This window comes from Mus musculus, chromosome 11, assembly GCF_000001635.26.
Source record: "Mus musculus strain C57BL/6J chromosome 11, GRCm38.p6 C57BL/6J".
Taxonomy (NCBI): Eukaryota; Metazoa; Chordata; class Mammalia; order Rodentia; family Muridae; genus Mus; species Mus musculus.
The window spans coordinates 59741043-59762399 of NC_000077.6; the positions used below are offsets into that span (position 1 = coordinate 59741043).

General features: G+C 48.0%; 1 protein-coding gene across 17 annotated transcripts in view; it reads left to right on the top strand.

The window, feature by feature from the left end:
* Mprip (myosin phosphatase Rho interacting protein) overlaps nt 1-21357 on the top strand; it is a 118393-nt gene that overhangs the window by 78573 nt on the left and 18463 nt on the right. For 6 of the 17 annotated variants that reach the window (XR_003949455.1, NM_001368931.1, XM_006533432.2 and 3 more), the window contains 9 exons: nt 78-219; nt 949-1056; nt 2729-2785; nt 3710-3778; nt 7505-7594; nt 8477-8586; nt 11448-12018; nt 13951-14067; nt 16482-20285. Coding sequence is in view for 16 of the 17 variants with exons in the window: in NM_001368931.1 (NP_001355860.1) it covers nt 78-219; nt 949-1056; nt 2729-2785; nt 3710-3778; nt 7505-7594; nt 8477-8586; nt 11448-12018; nt 13951-14067; nt 16482-20285 (5068 nt within the window). In the remaining variant the exon portion in view is untranslated. The remainder of the gene's footprint in view (nt 1-77; nt 220-948; nt 1057-2728; nt 2786-3709; nt 3779-7504; nt 7595-8476; nt 8587-11447; nt 12019-13950; nt 14068-16481; nt 20286-21357) is intronic. The other 11 variants (NM_012027.2, NM_201245.3, XM_006533439.2 and 8 more) reach the window with 4 other exon arrangements.

Consider the following 21357-nt stretch of genomic DNA (forward strand, 5'->3'; position numbering starts at 1 on the left):
CCCTACTGGACTTGAGACGAAGTCCACCTTGGGAACGGGGAGACTCGAGTTCAGCAGCTTCATGTCCTCTTTTGTAGGAGGTCCCAGGTAATTGAGAAATTTGAGGCCTTGGACATTGAAAAAGCAGAGCACATGGAAACCAACATGCTGATTCTGACCACTCCATCAAGTGACACTCGTCAGGGCCGCAGTGAGAGACGGGCCATCCCTAGAAAGCGGGTGAGCTCCAGTGTGGGGCCAAGTGGGGCCTTTGGCAGCATGGCTTGGGTCTGGGGAACACAGTGCCGTACATGTTCTGAGTCCCATACATACCAGGGACATGTTTCTTCTGGGCCTCTACTCTGTTCCTTTCCAGTTAGCCTCTTGAGCATCAGCCTGTCTTCCACATCTCCCTCCTACAGCGTTAGCCTTCTGTGCCACAAGGTGCTTCAATGAGTTTTAGATCCCAGTTGTAACTAGCACAATTTCTTCCCACTGAGGCCACCCAGGAACAAAGCCGAATATGATACCTTTTTCCTTCTTTTGTTTTTGGAGTGGCAAGCTGTACCCTCGTTTCTCTGCTTAGCCTACAAGGTCCATCAGACCTCAGCCGTCCTCCTCCTCCTCCTCCTCCCAGATTCCTCCAGCCTTTTGCCCACCTGCCTCTTCTGTGGCCTGCTGTACCCAAGATCTTCTTTCCAGTTTCTTTGTTGCTCACGAGGTGCCTGCTGTCTGTCTTCTGTAACCTGAGAAGCTGCAAAATTGGGTGGGACCAGTGATAACCAGGCATCCAAAGAAAAGGCTGCTCTACTGACCAAAGCATGCCAGGACATGGGTCATCCCAGAACCTGCTGTGGGGCCTAGACAGCACTGCCCCACTCAAGGAGGGATGAACTACCCAACTTGTTGTCCCCATGCGTGCCCAGGCTGCCTTGAGCTGTACTGATGGGTGGCTGCTCTCTGCCACAGGACTTTGCCAGCGAAGCCCCCACAGCTCCTCTCTCAGATGCTTGTCCCCTGTCTCCACACCGAAGAGCCAAGTCATTGGACAGGAGGTCCACAGAATCCTCCATGACGGTGAGCCCAGGCCACGTGCCAAGTTCTCTGGAGATCTGTGCCACTACCACTGCTGCTTCTGGCCACTCTGGGCTCTGTCCATTTATGTCTTTATGTCCACACTGGCCCTCCCTCTGTACCACCCTTATGCCTGTGAGTGCCCCACCCACTGGTCTGCAACCCATTGGCAACTGACCATTCTTCCCTCTCCTGGGTCCACCAGGACTGGGGGCTGTGTGGCACCCTGAGTAGCAGCACATGGAGGTCTCTGCACAGGCGGCTGCACAAGGCCACTGCGGGTGTAAAGCCCCAACTTGACCTCTACTGTCTTGCTTTTGGTGTTTATTTTTGTGGCACTTTGGAACAGGATCCATGTGGTGTTGACAGTTTGTCCCATTTGAGGGTATGTACAGGAATGAAGCTGCAGACAAAGTTCGGCCTGGTTCCTCAGCACAGCCTACAGCCTTCCAGGAGACGTGGCACACTTACCAGCTCTCATCCCCCAGCCAGAGCAGGTTCTCTATCAGCTCAGCTGGTAGCCACTATTCCTGGCAACCACCAGAGACCCAGAGAGGAACGAGCCACAGGGACCAGCTTCCACCATTCCTTGAGGCAGGCACAACAATGATAACCACAGCAGAAGGTTTAAGAATCTTTCATAGAGCAGCAGCTCAGCAGGCAGTGAGCGGGCCTTCATCCCAAGTCTCCTGAAGCAACAGCTGTGCACCATCAAAAGGGGACTTCCCTTTGTACAGGTCTCAGGGCTGGAGCATGCTAAAGTTTGTCTCCACTGCTGTTGGTTCTTCAAACAATTCTTGTGGAAGGAAGTCTTGTGAAGGAAGCATGGGTTACAGAAGGCTCCACAAAGGGAAGCCTCATCCTTCTTTGTTCAGTTGTGGCATGGCAAGAGCCTGCTGTGGCCTCTCCACAATGGAGCAGGGACTCCCAGGATGCCTGTCCTGGTTGGTGTCACTTCTCTGGATCAATCCCTGTCCTTGGAGTAATCAAAACCAGTTTCTGATCAGGACAGCTGTGGAAGAGACCTAAGAGCACTGGGGACCACAGAAGGGGTAGCTGGGGTCTTCAAAGCCTGTCCTTCCGGGTATACTTGTAGCAAATGAGAACTTTGTCCCCAGCGGAATGCAGGAAGCTCCTCACTAGAGCAGCACCCACTCAGACCTGCTGATGGTCCTGACCTACCTTCCTGTGTAGGGAATAAAACAGAACTTCTTCCTGGTATAAGAGTAACCTTAAAGTTGGACAAGGTTGTTGCTACTGCTTTGTCTACCCCGGACATGGTTTGCCTCTCAGGCTTGTCCTTCTGCAGCCTCAGCTGAAGCCTTTGGATTCCCCTTTCAGCAGGTGTCCCCGTGTACTTAACATGCCTGGGGACTCTCCATCTGGGCCCATGCTATGACCCAAGGCAGAATGAGCAAAGCCCTGAATAAGCCAGGATAGAGACCTTAGACCAGCAGCCAGGCAGCCTGTGCTCCATGGCCCAGGTTTGTCCCTCAACTACTTTCTCAGGGACACATGCCTCTGGGCAAGAGAGTAGGCAGGCTTGTCTGGAAGGTGGTGGAAACTGTTTCTGCTGCTGCTTCATCTACATAGAAACAACCCTGTTAAGCATAGTTGTCCATCACTGGGGAACCCAGATGGTTTCCCTTGAGCTCCTCTCTTTTTTCTTTCTCAGCCTGACCTGCTGAATTTCAAGAAAGGCTGGCTAACCAAGCAGTATGAGGATGGCCAGGTGAGTGTGTGTGTAAGCGCTGAGGCCTGGAGGACTGGGGAGCAGATGCAAGTCCCAGCTTGTCCCTGGTGGGGTTGGTGAGCCCTGATTCATGCTTTTGGCCTGCAGACAACCTACAACATCCTACAGTTCCTGCCTATGATTGCTCCTAAAAATTCTCTTAGAGTCTGTGCTTCCTCAGAGCCTATGGCTGTGGGGTGGCTTGTGTTTCCATGCAAGGCAGCTATACATGGCAGACACATAAGGCTGCAAAACCCTTGTGTTAGACCATCTCATCTTTAAGGGCACCCTAGAATTGTGAATTGTAAATATTAAGTCCAAATAGGAAGAATTTGCAAGCCTCACCTTAGCCAGAAGCACGTTAGGCCCTTGCCTTAGAAGCCTATAGAAACCCAGTCTGCTCTCCTAGCTCCGTTTGCCTTGGGAGACTGTGCCAAAGCATCCCCTCTTCTCCTTCTTCCACCCTATTTAATGCCCTTGCCTTTACCTGAAGACTCAAGTTCCCTTCCTCAGAACGAAGATTGGGACTTTTGCAGGTTAGTTTGTACCTGCTGGCACAGTGTGCTCACACTGGTGTGTCAGCCAAGTGACTGTGCCTCTCAGCACCTTTCACAGCCACCGTTCTGTGTGATGGACCCAGAACTGTCTGCAGTCTCTGCAGTTAGGATGGAGGCCTGCGAAGCACCATCACCAACCACACACTGGGGCACAGAGCTGGCCAAGGCCCACTACTCTCCACTGCCTCATTGCTGCAGTGCATCTAAGCAGGGCCTCCCTGAGGCCATGAGCGCATGGCTGCCTGCCAGAACAGCCCTCTGTTGCCTGCTTTACCTGTATCTCCAGGTGCTAGACTCAGCTGGGGTCAGGGAGGGACGTCAGCTGTGTTTGCAGGGTAGTTGGATGTTTTATCTTTCTCTCCCTTAGTGGAAGAAACACTGGTTTGTCCTGGCAGATCAGAGCCTGAGATACTACAGGGATTCCGTGGCTGAGGAGGTGAGAACACTACAAGGCATAAGTGGCATCTAAAAGTCCAGGGCTGAAGTCTGTGAAAAGGTAGCCTACTGCCTTGGGTGTCATGGTTTCAGTCTACTGGGACAGTACATGCAGATGGGCCAGCTTTGATGGCAGAACTGTTGCCCTCCTCAGATATTATGGTCATTCTCTAAGGACTTGAGTTCGGTATCTTGATGCAGTGGGCTTTGACTACTTTGTTTTCTATATTCTTTTAAGAACAATGAAGTTGGGCTGGAGAGATGGCTCAACAGTTAAGAGCACTGGGTTTTGTAGAGGATCTGGGTTTCTACACCTACATAAAGACTCACTACCATCTGTAACTCGAGTTCCAAGGGATCTGGTGCTCTCTTCTCCACAAGCTCCAGGTACACATGCGATACATAGGCATGCGCACACGCAAAATACTCATACAAGTAAACCTAAAAAATGAAAGAACAATGAAGTTAGCACTCTGGGTGAACTCAGGTCTAGTTTTGTCTTTGGTTTTCAACAAAAAAAAAATTGTGGTAAATTGAGTCACTTATGTCTTGGTTAACTTATGTCTTGCTGTGCCTTGTGGTAGAGGAACTTATATTCAATAAATCATTTTTTGTGTGTACTAGGCCGTGGGGGGAAACACTTGCCATGGGACACTAGTGGGTGTCAGAGGACAGCGTGTGGAGGAGCCAGTTGTCTCATCTCCTACCACACAGCCAGCACTTTACCAAATGAGCCATTTCCTCACCACTCCTAGAAGACCAACCAGAAGGGCTCTTTCCTTCACCTACAACAAAGTCTTTTGAACAACCTGACAAATCTCTGTCCTGCTTTACCCCTGCTAACTCCATCTGGGGTCCTTCAGAATCACCATCCATCCTCACGAACCTCACATTTGCCATTCCATGCTCTTAAGTCGGGGGAGGGGGGTGGAAGGAACAGAATCTCTTGGCTGGTTTATGTATTTAAATTCCTGAGATCGGCCTCCAAGAGGAGGCTGGTGATGAGATAGGCAGGGTACACTTTGAGCAAAGGTAGACCTAGTACTCAAAACTTTCTTTGTGTGTGCCACAGCATGGCCAACGTGTAGGAGTTCTCGCCTTCTCCAGGGATTGAGCTCAGATCGTCAGGCTTAGTCACGAGCATGTTACCTGTTGAAGATACAAGTGTTCAGTGAAATGTGTTGTGAAAGTCAAAACTGCTAGAGCTGTGTTTATATAACACGGATGGCACAAAAGCAGAAGTACATAAAACTGCCAGTGCCTTGACAACAGGCCAGAGTCAGATTATACCAACAGTCAACAGGCTTGTATTGCCCTACAGTTAATGATATTTAAAAACAATAAAATAGGTTCCTGGTATTTTTAAGTTGCAGCATTTGAATGCCATTCTCTATAGTGTTCTTTTTTTTTAACTTTTATTATTACTATGTTCGTGTATGTGCACACGTGTGTGCATGATCTTCTATGTGTGGGTACAAACATGTCACGACTCTCTTGTGGACATCTGAGGGTAATTGTGATGTTGATTCTTTCCTAGTATCTTTAAATGTGTTCTAGGGATGGAACTCAGTTATCAGAACTGTGTAGGGAGCATCTTTGTTGAACATCCCCTTTTTAATGGTCTTTAAGTGGGAAATGTCCATCAGCCATTCAGCTGCATGCCAAAGCCTTACCGAAGAAGTTACTGAGTTACCAACTGAACTTCAAGTAATAGTCCACTTCTTTGTGGACTATTACTTGAAGAGACAGCTGACAGATAAACTCTGGTCACTCAATTTTGAGTTTGGGAGGCATTTTCATGAAAACAAACCAGGAATCTATTTCTTCAAGAACAATTTATTGCCAGTAATGAATAGAGTTTGAACTTTCAAAACAAACAATAAAAAATAGCAATTTGGGTTAGAAAGTTAGATCAGCAGTTAAGAGATCTTGCTGCTCTTATAGTGGACCACATAGGGTTCACAACCCATGTACCTTCAGTTCCAGGGGATCCAGTGCCACCTACTGGCAGGCACTACTCACCCATAATACGCATATAGGCATACAGATAAAACATTCACACATATAAAAAGAAATACTTTCAAAGAATAGCCTAGTCTGGGCACGTGACACATCTATTATTGTTTCTGCTACTCAAGGCACTGAAGCAGAGGAATCACTTGAATCCAAGAATTTGAGACCAACTTATACAGTATTCAGAGACCTTGACTCAAGAAGAGAAAGTGAAAATGTTGGAAGGTTTTGTTCATCATCTTAGCAGCTTCTATTAATCTGCAAGTTCTGCTGGTGACATAGGCAGGGATTGCATAGATTTTGCTCCTGCGGAATGAATTCTATAGACATTTGGTATTGTCTGTGACCAATTATAAAGCTACAGAATAAGCCTGGCAAAAGAGCTGTTGAAAGGATAGAAGAACCCTGATTTCTTTTTTCTTTTTCTTTTTTTTTTTTTTTTTCGAGACAGGGTTTCTCTGTATAGCCCTGGCTGTCCTGGAGCTCACTTTGTAGACCAGGCTGGCCTCGAACTCAGAAATCCGCCTGCCTCTGCCTCCCGAGTGCTGGGATTAAAGTCGTGCGCCACCACGCCCGACTCCCCTGATTTCATTATTAACAGCACAGGACACTCACTTGATAGAACTGCAGATTCCACGCTGCAGTTAAGCTTTAAGACATGACTACTCATCAAGACAGACCAGCCAGCCAAGTCCTTGAAAATTCTCCCTTTCCCATCTCTGTGTTAGATCACTTTCTCTTCATATATGTTAGCCAAAACGGTACCTGGGAAACTGACTGAGAAGCAGAAGAGCCCAGCATCCTCTCCCAGGACAGGTGTAGAGGCTGCAGAAGTGTGAACACTGCCACTCTATAGACAGTGACTGTGGCTGGAGCAGATTTTGATTATTTTTTAATTTTAATTTAAATATGAAGTGGGTTTAGTATGTGATTCAAACTAGCTTTAAACTTGAAGTGCTCTTCTCAAACCTCCCAAGTGCTCAAATTCTAGATGTGAACTGCCATATCCAGCTTTTATTAAAGTTTTTCTTAAGTGAATAATGTTTAAATTTTCTATTTTCAATACAGAAAATATCATCAATAGTTAAACTTAACATAAACAAAATTCTTAAGAGTGTGTCCTAGTCTGTTTTGTTGTTGTTGTTGTTGTGATAAACACAATGGCCTATAGCAGTTTGAAGAAGAAAGGGTTTATTTCACCTTACAGTCTATAGTCCATCACAGAGGGAAGTCAGGTCAGCAGCTGAAGCAGAGACGGGAAGACTGCTACTGCCTTGCTTGCTCTCTATGGCTGGCTTGCTCAGTTTTTTTCTTATACTATCCAGGACCACCTGCCCCAGGGTCAAAATGCCCATGGTGGACTAGGCCCTTCTACACCAAGAAAATGCTCCACCAGCTTGCCCAGAGGCAATCCCTCAATTAAGGTTCTTTTTTTTTTTTTTGACCCTAGTTTATGCCAAGTTGACACAAATCTAACCAGCACAGAGGGTCTTCTTACTTTTTAAGCATGTAGAAGGATTTTAATAAGAAAACATTTGGGGATCACTGTAGAATTTCTTTGGCTAGATACACAGAGAAATGGTGGTATTGACACCCCAAGGGACAGCGCTTGTAGAATGGTCCTGTCTAGTCCTGTAAAGACATCACAGAAGCATGCTCACTCGGGCGTCCTCTCTTCCTGGACCTCCTCACGCCCTCTCATTTTTCTCTGCAGGCAGCTGACCTAGATGGAGAAATTAACTTGTCCACTTGCTATGATGTCACTGAGTATCCAGTCCAGAGAAACTATGGCTTTCAGATACATGTGAGTCTGGGGATGGATGGAGTTGCCAGCAGAGTTATATCTTACCACATGTGGTCAGTGTTCCATCTTCCCTATTAGTGGTGATATCTCTATCCTGTGGCTACTGACCTGTACTCCTGATACATGGTATGGACAAAAAAAAAAAAAAAATGGGTTTCTATATCTTTTCCCCCAAGGCCTTTAAAAGGCTTTGTTGCGGAAATTGTTCTTTTTCTTTTCTTTTTATACTGGAGTGTAGGACCATTGGAAGGATGAAGAGTGTGGAGAATAAAAGATAAGGGCTGCTGGAATCAGGTTAAGGGGCTTCTAGTACATTTGCCTGCTTCAGTGAGGCTTCATAGCTTCATAATGGTTATAGTCAACTGGGTTACTCTCCTTTTATTTGGTATCCATCTCTAAACCTGGGTTCAAGGTTGTTATTTGTTCTTTCTGATGTGGCACTCTGTTCCTTATATCATCTCGTCACTATCACCACCAAATGTGGGGCCTAGGCAGACCACAGTAGCTCTCTAGTCACCCAGAATTCTGGACATGTACTGTGCACCTATGTGGAGGCTGGGCCATTGTTCTCCCTGCTCCCAGCCAGTTTTGTGTCCTGTCCCTAGGGCTAGCCAAGATCTTTGAAGAGAAGAACACATGTGATAGTCTGTCTATGTGCCAGCAAGTAGCAAGTGTGCACTGCCTTGTTTAGGGGACATTTAGTTCACCACTCCCCAAGGTGTGGCCGTATTAGCCTGCCTGTCTCAAGCAGGTCCTATACAACATTCCTCGAAAAATCACCTAGCCTAGCCCTCTTCCTTTTGGGACTTTGTTTATTTTAGAGATGGAGGCAGCAGTCACCCCAATGGGCTGACCACTAATGGTTAGTATTTTTTTGTGTAGACCAAGGAGGGTGAGTTCACCCTCTCAGCCATGACATCTGGCATACGACGGAACTGGATCCAGACCATTATGAAACATGTGCTCCCAGCATCTGCCCCAGATGTGACCAGGTAAGATGAAGGCCTTGCTAATTGCCCTAGGGTACCTGGCATTCCCCGAGGCCTGAGCCCAACTACACTCCAACATGAATTCCTTTCCTCCTGGCCCACTGTCAGCTGGTTCCATGTTCCCTGTGATTCTTTGCTTTTCTTCCTCTGCTGACCTTCCTTACGTTGAGCTGGCCTGATAAGCCACACAGGTCACTCTCATGCCTGTTCTCAGAGTGGAGGTCTTTGTCAGCAGAGTTTAGCCCTCAGACTGGGTTCAGGCTCCACTGTGGGCCTTCGCTGGTAGCTGCACTCTAGCTCTGGGTGGAAGCAGAGTTTTGCTTTATGTCTACTGTAGTTTGCACTGTTGTTTTTCACTTCTTCATTAGAGTCGTACATCTGCCTGGTTGGTAACATAATCGGGAGATACTTCTGTCTCAGGTGGGTCCTGAAGCCCACATTTGAAAACTCTGTTCCCTTGTGTTAATGTGCTATTGTGTGTATTTCTTAGAACATGCAGAATAGAAAGGGGAGGCATTCTATTCTGAAGATTCTAGATCTCCCAGTGTTCATCTTCAGGACAACCCAGAGGCTCCATGTGTGACAAGTCTTACTGTTCTTCACCCAGGTCTCACCTTGAGTACTTTCTGCCTCTCTTGGTTCATGTTGCTGCCAAGTATGGTTTTGGGATCAGAGGTTTCGGTGTATGTTGGCCTGTGACAGCATTGGCTGTACCTATTCTTTCCTCAACGCTCTGTCTGTCTGGCTCTATTTCTTGTTGAATGAGCAGGAAAGGAAGCCTGACCTCCTGTCTTCAGTCCCCTTCCAGGGATTGTTATATGGTCGTTTCTTTACTCGTCAGTAAACAGCATCCTGACTGCTGCAGTACAGGACCAGTGTGGGTCTGCAAGGCCTACTTTTATCCATAAAATAGCCCTCTGTCACTCTTCAAGAACTGTGCTAGGGGGTTAGACAGATGGCTGCTCTTTCAGAGGACCCAGGTTCAAGTCTCTGCACCCACTGAGTTCCAGGAGAGCCAACATCCTTTTCTGGCCCCCATAGACACTGCGTGTACTTGATACACAGATGTACATGCAGGCAAAACACCCATACACATTAAAAAAAAATTTTTTTTTAATTTCTTTTAAAAAAAACTGTTGAAAATGAACAGTGGCCTCCCTACCCCCATGGCTCCTCCAGTCAAGAGAAGAGCCCTATAGCAAAGTGAAAGACACCTGAGCTGCTCTTCTGAGGTGGCATGCAGAGGGAGGGAGGGAGGGTTGAAATGTCTAGGGCTGGTGTCGAGAACACTCACTTGTGCATGTTTATGCTATGTTCCATGGAAGGACTGAGGCCCAAGGCATGAACCTAAAGACCCTGTATCTCTCTCTCGTCCACTGGTCTTCCTGGCTAGAATCTACTTTATAGTTTAATGTGTCTTCAAGCTTATATGATGCCTCTACACCCACTGTTTTTTAGCCTGTGTTGTTCTGTTTGGCCCATCAGAAGGTATTAGAAGCAAGGACAGCAGTGTCAGAGCTCTCTTCTCATTTCTGCCATGTTGTCTATGCTGAGACCGTCTCACATGACTACAGTACTTCTGGGTTGGGACATCCTCCCCCAGGAGCATAACTGTTGAGAAGCATAACTGTCCCTGCTCCCAGGTGTCAGTGTCAACTCCCCACATAGACCTGAGATGTCACCAATTTTCTCAAAATTCCACCAAAAGGTCCACTCAGGGTTGTTTTGGTTTTCCCTGTGCAAGGATCTCACTATATTGCTCAGGTTGGCCTCTCCCTCTGCCATCCTGCCTAGCCTACCATGTGCTGGGTCATATAGACACATTCAACTCATTTTTAGTGGACCGTTGTGAGCTCTTTGGTTTTTACTGCTTGCTTCTATAACAGGTGACCCAAGGGAATCACTTTCTCTTTTGATGTCCCTTTGACAATCTCCTTTGTTGGTCCTGACATAAATACAAGTGCTCCTTGGCTCTTTCCCCTTGGGCCATCCTATCACAAAGTCTGATACTTCTGATTCTGTTACGACTTGGACGAGACCAGGGCTATCTAGCAGTCACTGGGACTTATGCCCAATGAGCCCAGTTAGCCCCTTTCCATAATGCCAATAGTAATGTCTTACCCCTCTCTCCTGCTGGAGTGGAGGCCTCTTCCTTGGGGAAGACTGGGAAGAGACAGCTATCCTTCATGCTAACCAACTCCTGTTGTCTCTGTGTAGTTTGAAGGACTAACAGGATTGATATGCATGGCTGTGCCCCTAGTCACCTCCTTCCTCAAAGTGGTGGGCATTATGCTACCTTCCATCTGATTGTGTGGGCTTACGACTACCTGAGTCACTTGTCCCCTTGACCAACAGATAGTCACAACCTCACTCTGACCTGTCATGCCTGGAGTCAGAGTTAAGTTTTGAAATCAAAATGAGGGTGTCTCCTGTTTATTGAAATCCCTGAGTCCTTCTGAGAAGGGCTAGTTCTCAATCATTCTGTCACTGCATAGTGTAGGGTTGCTTCATAACCAACCTCACCAAGGGTCTGGATAGTGGATAGGCCTGTCTCTCTCCTGGGACTAATAAAAGTCCATTGGCTTTATCCCTGTCATCCATGATAGGACTGCCATGACATTCCCTGCATACAGTGTTACTCCATTTTTAAGGATGAAAACTGAAGTCTCAGGAATAGCGGAGGCTCTTTTCCCTTCCCATCCCCATCAACTAGGTTTGAGTTCTCCAAGGGAGGACCAAGTACATGTGGAGCACTCTTCCATCCACACTCAGAAGGCACTTTGGTGTGTGGGCTGGCTGACCCTGTGACCTTCTAAAGTGTCCAAGCTCCCTGACAGCTCCTGTGTTTCCTTACTGCCCCACAGCTCATTGCCTGAGGGAAAGAATAAAAGCACATCTTTTGAGACCTGCTCAAGGTCAACTGAGAAGCAAGAAGCTGAGCCAGGAGAGCCAGATCCTGAACAAAAGAAGAGCCGTGCTCGAGAGCGGAGGCGGGAGGGTCGCTCCAAGACCTTTGACTGGGCTGAATTCCGCCCTATACAACAGGCCCTGGCTCAAGAAAGGGCCAGCGCTGTTGGGTCTTCTGATTCTGGTGACCCTGGGTGTCTTGAAGCCGAGCCAGGTGAGCTGGAGCGTGAACGAGCTCGACGTCGAGAAGAACGCCGCAAGCGCTTTGGGATGCTGGACACCATTGATGGACCAGGAATGGAGGACACAGCCCTACGTATGGACATCGACCGGAGCCCAGGGCTGCTGGGAACCCCTGACCTCAAGACACAGAATGTCCACGTGGAAATTGAGCAGCGTTGGCATCAAGTGGAGACCACCCCTCTCAGGGAGGAGAAACAGGTGCCCATTGCCCCTCTGCACCTATCCTTGGAGGACAGAAGTGAGCGGCTCTCCACACATGAGCTCACCTCTCTGCTAGAGAAGGAGGTAATGTGGGGCAGCTCCCTCCCTGCATGTAAAAAACTGTTCAATAAAAGCACATATTCTTTGTACTATGGTAAAATAGGGATGTGGCCTGGGGCTATGGTGAGATCCGGTTGAGCAGGCATTAGATGGAGGCATTCTAACATCTTGTATAGAACCATATAAGCTAGCTCTTGTGTTATAGCATAGGATTCTCATCAAATATGTCCAATTATATCTGCACATATATTTATGTCAACAGTGAATTCTGTGACCAAAGAAGTTACAGGATTAATCTTTAAATGCTTCAAAATCCAAAAGACTTTTAGTTGTCACCCTGACACAAGCAGAAAATTCCCTGCCATGAAGTTTTGTTTTTATATAAAATTACTAAATACTATAATATAGTGGGCTGGGGGTATGGTCCCAGTGTTACAGCATCTGCATAATCCATAAAGCCCTGGGGGTTCAATCTCCAGCATGGCAAAACAAAGCAAAATGTTCAAATCACATGTACAAACCATAACATGTCTAAAGTAAAGATGTAACATGGTTGAAGTTCATCCTTATGTTTGGCCTACAATGTATACAGTTACTCCTACAATGTATACAGTTACTCCTACAATGTATACAGTTACTCCAGAATCATTTTAAAAGGAAAACAAGAAACCCTAAAATCTAGAATACTCAAGTGAACTATTTGAGATGTGTGCTCAGCCTGCATAGGGTTGGGTTTTGCCCGTTTTTGAGCATCTTCCTCAGCAGATTTCAGGTGTAGTCTTATGCTCTTTCCGTAACAGCCGATTGAAGTTCTGCCACTTCTGCCTGTTTTGCCTTTGGTTTTGTTTTGTTGACTGTATGAGCCTGATAGATGGTTACTAGCACTTTGGCTTTTCCATTTTCTGTGCCCTTAGGTAAAATGAAATTAAGTAATCTTCTAAACTATCAGAATGAGCCCTCTGGCCTGTAGACTGCATACCGAGGTGTTTGTTTTTCGAGGTAGGGTTTCTTTGTGGAGTTCCTGGCTGTCCTGGAACTCAATCTGTAGACCAGGCTGGCCTTGAATCTACAGAGATCTGCCTGCCTCTGCCTCCCAAGTGCTGGGATTAAAGGCTGTGCCACCAATGCCCAGTGGAATTCTGAATTCTTAACTGAATAATAGTCTGGGGTTCAGTGTTTAACATCCCTCTCCCTCTCATAAACCAGAAATCTAGGGTAGCCCCCATACAGTAGAGCATCAGTAAGGATTTCAGAATTTGGGGGAAGGGTAGATGGTGACTTTGAGTTGAAAAGAGAGCTGGGTGTGGTGGCGCACGCCTTTAATCCCAGCACTCGGGAGACAGAGGCAGGTGGATTTCTGAGTTCAAGGCCAGCCTGGTCTACAGAGTGAGTTCCAGGACAGCCAGGGCTATACAGAGAAACCCTGTCTTGAAAAGAAAATAAGAAAAAAAGAAAAGAGAATGTAGATCAGTTACAGGTTTCCATGTTTAATTTGAGGATATACTAGAACTTTATGTGGGATCTACGCTGTAAACTTGGTCAAATGGGATATTCAGTAGAAACTGAATGTTCTGTAGGACCTGAAAAGGGGACCTACATGCTAGGCCAAGGACCCACCCACAATCTTTCTTCTGATAAAAATGTGCATCGTTCTTTTCTCAATGAAGCACAGCCACCTCCCCAGATAAGAACGTGACACATGGGCCTGCACATTACAACTGCCAACAAATGCAGAAACTTACTGGGCTAGGCAGGGCTTACCTAAAGCAAAAACAGGAAATGTGCACCTTGGCCACCAGAGAAGAGCGATGGTGCTGATGTCGTGCACAGTTCTATATATATGCTGTGTATCCAATGAGATGTCCGATGCCAGTGAACAATCCCCATTGTTGTCAGCTGCTTTTGCTTATTGTCATCATGTTTGTGAAGTATGTGTATGTGTGTTTTCACCAACAGCTGGAGCAGAGCCAGAAAGAAGCCTCGGATCTTCTAGAGCAGAACCGGCTTCTACAGGACCAGTTAAGGGTGGCCCTGGGCAGAGAACAGAGTGCCCGGGAGGGCTATGTGCTGCAGGTAGGGTGGGCAGCTGCCAAGTCAGCAGTGCACTCAGGGGCTTCCATGTGAAAGTTGTGCTCAGGCCCACAGGCTAGGAATGTGCAAACATGGCAAAGCTATGGTCAGTCAACAGAGACCAAGGCTCTTAGTGCCGTGGTCCTTGCTGTTAGGACACTGATTTGGGGAAATATGTCCCAAATCTCTACTACTGAGGATTTTCTTTTGGTTATGAAATCATTTTGTGATCTCTTCTTTGGGCTTTCTAGACATTGTGCTTTTGTGAAAACCCATGTATTTGTATGTCATTTCTCATTGTTTTCACCATAGTGAGATTGGGCCCAATGCACATACTGAAAAAACTGGGCCATACAGCAGGCCAAGTGCCACCTTAGAGCCAACAGCAAGGTAGTATAGAGCTAGAAAATTATACCACCAGCCACCTACCCCCATTCCTTTTTAACTAGTCTAAGTTTCAGGAGGATATATGGCCACCTAGCTAATTTAACCAACCAGGAGCAGGGTAAAAGTGGTGGCAACTAGGTGCTGAGCTGATGGCCCACGGCCAGTGTCCTTCTCCTCAAGGCATCTTCCAGAACTCTGCTGCACTCGGATTCCTAGGGTACCCCTGATGTGGATAGCCTGGGGTGAGGACAGGCGTTGGGCTTCCTAGGACCCACGCTAGCTCTGGGACATGAAGGAGGTGAAATGTTGTCCTGGGTACTGCCATGGTGTTGGGGAACAAAAATGTGACGGAGAATGGAATAGGTTGGTAGAACTGAACTGAAGCTCTCAGCAAAGACCAAAGATAAGGTACTGGTTTAAGATTGCTGTTACGGGCCCAGGTTCTAGTCTCAACTCTTCCCACTGATCCCAGAAGTACACTCCTTTCCATACAGTAGCAGCCTTCTGCCTGTGTAATGTAGAACTTGCTCTCCAAAGACCTTCAGCTTTCAAAGATCTGTAGTCTCTGCCAAGTTGCTCGCTGACATGCCCACACCTTTGTATACTAACCTTAATCTTTGTCATCAAGTTGCTAGTGGACCTGGAGTCCTTCACTCCCCTCAACCAAAGACCTACTTTACCTTCATGGCTATCCCTCACACTGCTGTTGTGTTCTGGCTTATCTTTGTCCCTGATCTGACATTATTGTACCATCTTCCCTTCCAGCCAACTCACTGTTGTCCTACTTCAGACCTTGCCTGGAATTGGCCATGGCCAGGCATCTCCCTTCTACACAGCCCACTCAGAAAGCCTTTAGGGTATTCAGACCATGCCTAATTAAAGGTCATTTTCTTAAGCCTGTTTTGGTTCCATCATACAAGACTTGACTTCATACTTGGTGGTAAAGACACCACTAAGGAGCTTTGCACATTGCTAACTTGTGTATCTATCATGGACCTTCGTGTGCATCTACACTCAATAGCCTTGCTCAGCATGGGGGCAGCTTCCTGCTGAGCCTAATAATACCCATGAGCTTCAAAATGCTTACAGTCAAAAGTGAAAGGGGGAAAGGGGCTTTGCGGGCGCTTGAGGGTTCAGTGATGCAAGCTCGGGGTAGGGTGCTGTGCTAACTGCTGGGAGGGCTGCATGCTTTGGTGAATGTGGTGTGGAACTGGAACCTACCTGAGTGTCACATCTGTGGCTTCCCCACCAGCAGACTGAGGGAGCCTGGGCAGGCCACATTCTAGGTGAGGCTGGCCTGACTTAGCTGTATTGTCTCCTCTTTATACTCATTAGTTCTGTCTCTTGTGTGTCTCTCAGTATGGGGAGTTTTGTGTTTTATTTTGGGTTTTGCATGTTTCACTCTTATTTTGAGCTTTATGAGGGTTTGTTTTATTACATTTTGCTTCATGATCTGCATTCCCCTTGTTCTGTCTTCTTGCAGGTAGAGATTAGTTTTCTCCTTACGGTGGAGGCCTGACTACGCTTTCTAAAGGAAATGTCCAATGTTACTTTGCTGACATCTCTCGAGTAGTTACCTGCCTTCCTTCTCTTCCTGTCACAGAAGGAAGTGACGTCACTTTCTTGTGCCTTAGGCCTTGTGCTGCTTTAAACATGTGGTCTAGAACTGCATACTTTGTTTTGCAAAATCAATTATTTGGTCCTTCAGCCTCTGTTGTACTTCTCAGTGTGTTCCATTATTCAGCTTTATTTGGTTTATTTCTTCTAGACACTGTTCAGTTAGAGCTGTTTTATTGGTGTTTTTGTCCTGTGTTCTGTTTATGTGGAAGCAGCTATATTTACCCAAAACAAAACAAACAAAACCCACATTAATTTGAATTTTTTTCTTTAAATGAAGAAAAAAAGTTGTGCAAAGGATTAAAGGCAAACCCACAAAGGAGCTTTTCTATGATTGATCCTGGCCAGAGGTGTGACACTCAGAACAGGGTGGCCTGAGTGTTACTAACCAGTATTTAATCGGTTTTTTTAAGACTGAAGTGGCCACCTCTCCATCGGGTGCCTGGCAGAGGCTCCATAGAGTCAACCAAGACCTGCAAAGTGAGCTGGAAGCTCAGTGCCGGCGGCAGGAGCTCATCACACAGCAGATTCAGACCCTGAAACACAGCTATGGGGAGGCCAAGGATGCAATCCGCCACCATGAGGCTGAGATTCAGACCCTGCAGACGAGACTTGGTAATGCCGCTGCAGAGCTGGCCATTAAGGAGCAGGCTCTAGCCAAGCTCAAGGGTGAGCTGAAGATGGAGCAGGGCAAGGTTCGTGAGCAGCTGGAGGAATGGCAGCACAGCAAGGCCATGCTGAGTGGCCAGCTGAGGGCCAGTGAGCAGAAACTCAGAAGTACAGAAGCCCGGCTGTTAGAGAAGACACAGGAACTCAGAGACCTGGAAACACAACAGGCATTGCAACGGGATCGACAGAAGGAGGTGCAGAGGCTGCAGGAATGCATTGCTGAGCTCAGCCAACAGCTGGGTACCAGTGAGCAAGCCCAGCGTCTGATGGAGAAGAAGTTAAAGAGGAACTATACATTGTTGCTGGAGAGCTGTGAGCAAGAAAAGCAGGCACTGCTGCAGAACCTGAAGGAAGTAGAGGACAAGGCCAGTGCCTATGAGGATCAGCTACAAGGCCATGTGCAGCAGGTGGAGGCCCTCCAGAAAGAGAAGCTGAGTGAAACGTGCAAAGGCAGTGAGCAGGTACATAAGCTAGAGGAAGAGCTGGAGGCCCGAGAGGCCAGTATCCGCCAGTTAGCCCAGCATGTACAGAGCCTCCATGATGAACGGGATCTCATCAAGCATCAGTTTCAAGAGCTCATGGAACGTGTGGCCACATCCGATGGGGATGTGGCTGAGCTCCAAGAGAAGCTGAGGGGAAAGGAAGTTGACTATCAGAACCTTGAGCACTCACACCACAGGGTCTCTGTCCAGCTACAGAGCGTGCGCACTCTGCTGAGAGAAAAGGAAGAAGAGCTGAAGCACATTAAGGAAACACATGAGAGAGTTCTGGAAAAGAAAGACCAAGACCTCAATGAAGCTTTAGTTAAAATGATTGCCTTGGGCAGCAGCTTAGAGGAAACAGAAATTAAGCTGCAGGAAAAGGAAGAGTGTCTAAGGAGGTTTGTGAGTGATTCTCCAAAGGATGCCAAGGAGCCTCTGAGTACCACAGAGCCAACAGAGGAGGGCAGTGGCATTTTGCCCTTAGGCTCAGTCACCAGAGTATTTCCTGGCTTTCCTCACTCTCAGCCAGAGGATGAAGATCCAAGTGCTGGCCTGGGGGAAGAAGGGAGCAGTGGTAGCCTCAGCAGAGAGGAAAACACCATACTCCCAAAGTCAGCTGATATGCCCGAGAGGGAGGGGCATCTGCAGAGCACATCTAAGTCTGATCCAGGAGCTCCTATAAAAAGGCCAAGAATCAGGTTCTCCACAATCCAGTGTCAAAGATACATACACCCCGAGGGGTGTGCAAAGGCATGGACTAGCAGCACATCATCAGATACCAGCCAGGACCAGTCACCCTCAGAGGATAGTGTGTCCTCAGAAGCTACCCCGAACACACTGCCAGCAGCTGCAGATGCTGAAACCTACATCTCTATAATCCACTCTCTGGAGACGAAGCTCTATGTCACAGAGGAAAAGCTCAAAGACGTAACTGTGAGGCTGGAAAGCCAGCAGGGGCAGAGTCAGGAGGCATTGCTTGCACTGCACCAGCAGTGGGCTGGCACAGAGGCACAGTTGCGAGAGCAGCTCCGTGCCAGCCTGTTACAGGCTAGCGCTCTGGCCTCTCAGCTAGAGCAGGAAAGACAACAGAAGGCCACAAACATTGAACACCACCCTGGGGAGCTGGAAGACTTCCAAGCCAAAAATAGCCAAGCCCTGACATGCTTAGAAAACTGCTGGAAAAAGCTAAGGTCTTTGCCATGGGCTGACCAGGAGGAGGGCCAGGATGCATGTGCAGCCTCCCTGGCTAACATAGAGAGTATGCTTGTGAGTGCCATCAAGGCCCTTCAACCATGGGCTTCCCCTGCAGAGAGCAGGACGCAGGCTGAGCAAGAGAAGGAGCACCCCATAGAAAGTGGTATGGCAGCCCCTGTGCAGCAGCCCTGTCAGCCCATCTTGAATGAGCAGGAACACAGGAAGCTGCTTTCTGCTCAGATAGTCCTGGAGGCCTCACTCATCAACCAGATAGCTGACTCTCTAAAAAATACCACTTCAGATGTCTATGGTGTTCTCTGTGAGCTTACTCAGTCAGGGGAGTGGCCACTGAAGGAAGAAAGTGCTGCCCCCTCTGCTGGGGCTCCAGTGGAGATCTGGGCCAAGAAGGTACTGGTGAATGGTGAGTTCTGGAGCCAGGTCGAGTCACTAAGTAAACACCTAGGGACACTGGGAGAAGAAACAGCCTGCACATCAGGAGACAGGCAGCAGCATACTCCCCAAAGTCTGGCTGATGCCACATGGATTCGTGCAGAGCTCAGCTATGCCACACAATCAGTAAGAGAATTGTTCCACCATAGGCTGCAGAGCATACAGGAGACCCTACAAGGGACCCAGGCAGCCCTACAGCAGCACAAGTGCATGCTGGGAGAAATCTTGGGAGCCTACCAAACCCCAGACTTTGAAAGAGTAATACAGCAGATCTTAGAAACCCTCAGGCATCCAACTGGCAGGGAGGACCAGGTACAGACATCCTGGGACCAGAACCCATTAGGAGAGATACTGAGGCCAGGCACAGATGGCTCCCAAGAGCCTTTGCAGGCTTTGCATCAGAGCCCTGAAGTCCTTGCTGCCATTCAGGATGAGCTGGCCCAGCAGCTGAGAGAAAAGGCTAGCATCCTTGAGGAGATTTCAGCTGCCTTGCCAGTCCTGCCTCCTACAGAGCCACTTGGGGGTTGCCAGAGGCTTCTGCGGATGTCCCAGCATCTCTCATATGAATCTTGTCTAGAGGGCCTTGGTCAGTATTCTTCATTACTGGTTCAAGATGCAATTATTCAAGCTCAAGTGTGCTATGCAGCATGCAGAATTCGGCTGGAGTATGAAAAAGAGCTGAGATTTTACAAGAAGGCCTGTCAGGAGGCTAAGGGGGCTTCAGGCCAGAAACGTGCACAAGCAGTTGGGGCCCTGAAGGAAGAGTATGAAGAACTTCTCCACAAGCAGAAGAGTGAGTACCAGAAGGTTATCACCCTCATTGAAAAAGAAAACACTGAGCTCAAGGCCAAAGTGAGCCAGATGGACCATCAGCAGAGATGTCTACAAGAAGCAGAAAACAAACACAGTGAGAGCATGTTTGCCCTACAGGGCAGGTATGAAGAGGAGATCAGGTGCATGGTGGAACAGCTGAGCCACACTGAAAATACCCTGCAGGCTGAGCGTAGCCGGGTTCTCAGCCAGCTAGACGCCTCAGTCAAAGACAGGCAGGCCATGGAACAGCATCATGTGCAGCAAATGAAGATGCTGGAGGACAGGTTCCAGCTGAAGGTTCGGGAGCTACAGGCTGTTCATCAGGAGGAATTGAGGGCCTTGCAGGAACACTACATATGGAGCCTGCGGGGAGCCCTCAGCCTCTACCAACCCTCACACCCAGATTCCTCACTGGCCCCTGGGCCATCTGAGCCCAGAGCTGTGCCAGCAGCCAAGGATGAGGCCGAGTCCATGTCCGGGCTGCGAGAACGTATCCAGGAGCTGGAAGCCCAAATGGGTGTCATGCGAGAGGAGCTGGGCCACAAAGAGCTGGAGGGTGATGTGGCCGCCCTGCAGGAGAAGTACCAGCGGGACTTTGAGAGTCTCAAGGTCCTTAGCACAATTTATTTTTCAGAGCCACTTCTCTTTAGTGATGCAAGAAAGGGGACATTCTGTGCAACTGAGGTCTTGGATTTGGGATAAGAGATAGTTCTTAACTTGCATTCAGCTGCTGCTCAAGCAGACCTGAGTAACGTTCTCGTGCGCCTCTATTCCTGACCCAGAAGGGACACTAGCAAGAAAGCATCCCTGTGGGAAAGGAGAGTAGGGTCTTCCCTTGCCTGGCACGGACACCCTTCACCTTCTTACCCTCATAGAACCCCTTCTGACTTCAACGTTGAGGTATCAGTATGAGGACTGCCTCACATCTCACCCACCTGAGTCTTCTCAGAGAGCAGGGTTTGGACATCACCACACAGGGATATTTGTAAAGCGGTGTCAAGGGGTCCTTTCCTATCCTAGCTTCCCAAGGCAGAGTTGGCCTTGTGATGAGCACTGAGTCTGAGCAGGCTTCCCACAGTCTCCCAGGCTGCCTGTCATGCTTCTGGGAACACTCCTTTATCTTAGACTGTACGGTGTGTGACTGCCTAGCCATAATCATGAAAGGTCTTAACCATCTTTTAGAATCCAGAGGTGGTCTAGTAGCTGTGTCTTCATCTTCTTCCCCACTGGAAGGTGGACAGGCCCCAAGGGTGCCTGTTCCAGCTGTCTTTTTGCAGGCCAGTGTTCCTGCCACAGTGTCTGTCACAGCTGTAGCTCATCAGGGCATCTATGACTGTTTCTCAATACGCCGACTCCACACTGAAGGGAATTAATGGGACATTCAGGCTGGAGCTTTTCGTCCTCGCTCCCTCTGTCTGACACAGGACAGGTTGATGATACTTGAGGCACTGGTTCTCAGCATTGTTTTCCTGATTTCTGTCTAGACCTTTAAAAAACATTAAGCATTGTAAGGAAATAGCAAATTGTGTATTAAGTGATCCTGTGGAGAGCATGCACCACCATCACCTGCGTCTCTTTGCAGCTGCAGGAGTCTCCACGGCCTGGCAACTTCATAGTCAGTTAGCAGGCCGTCAGAATGGTTATGAAGAATATGAGAGAATACCTTAGAAATGAAAGGCAC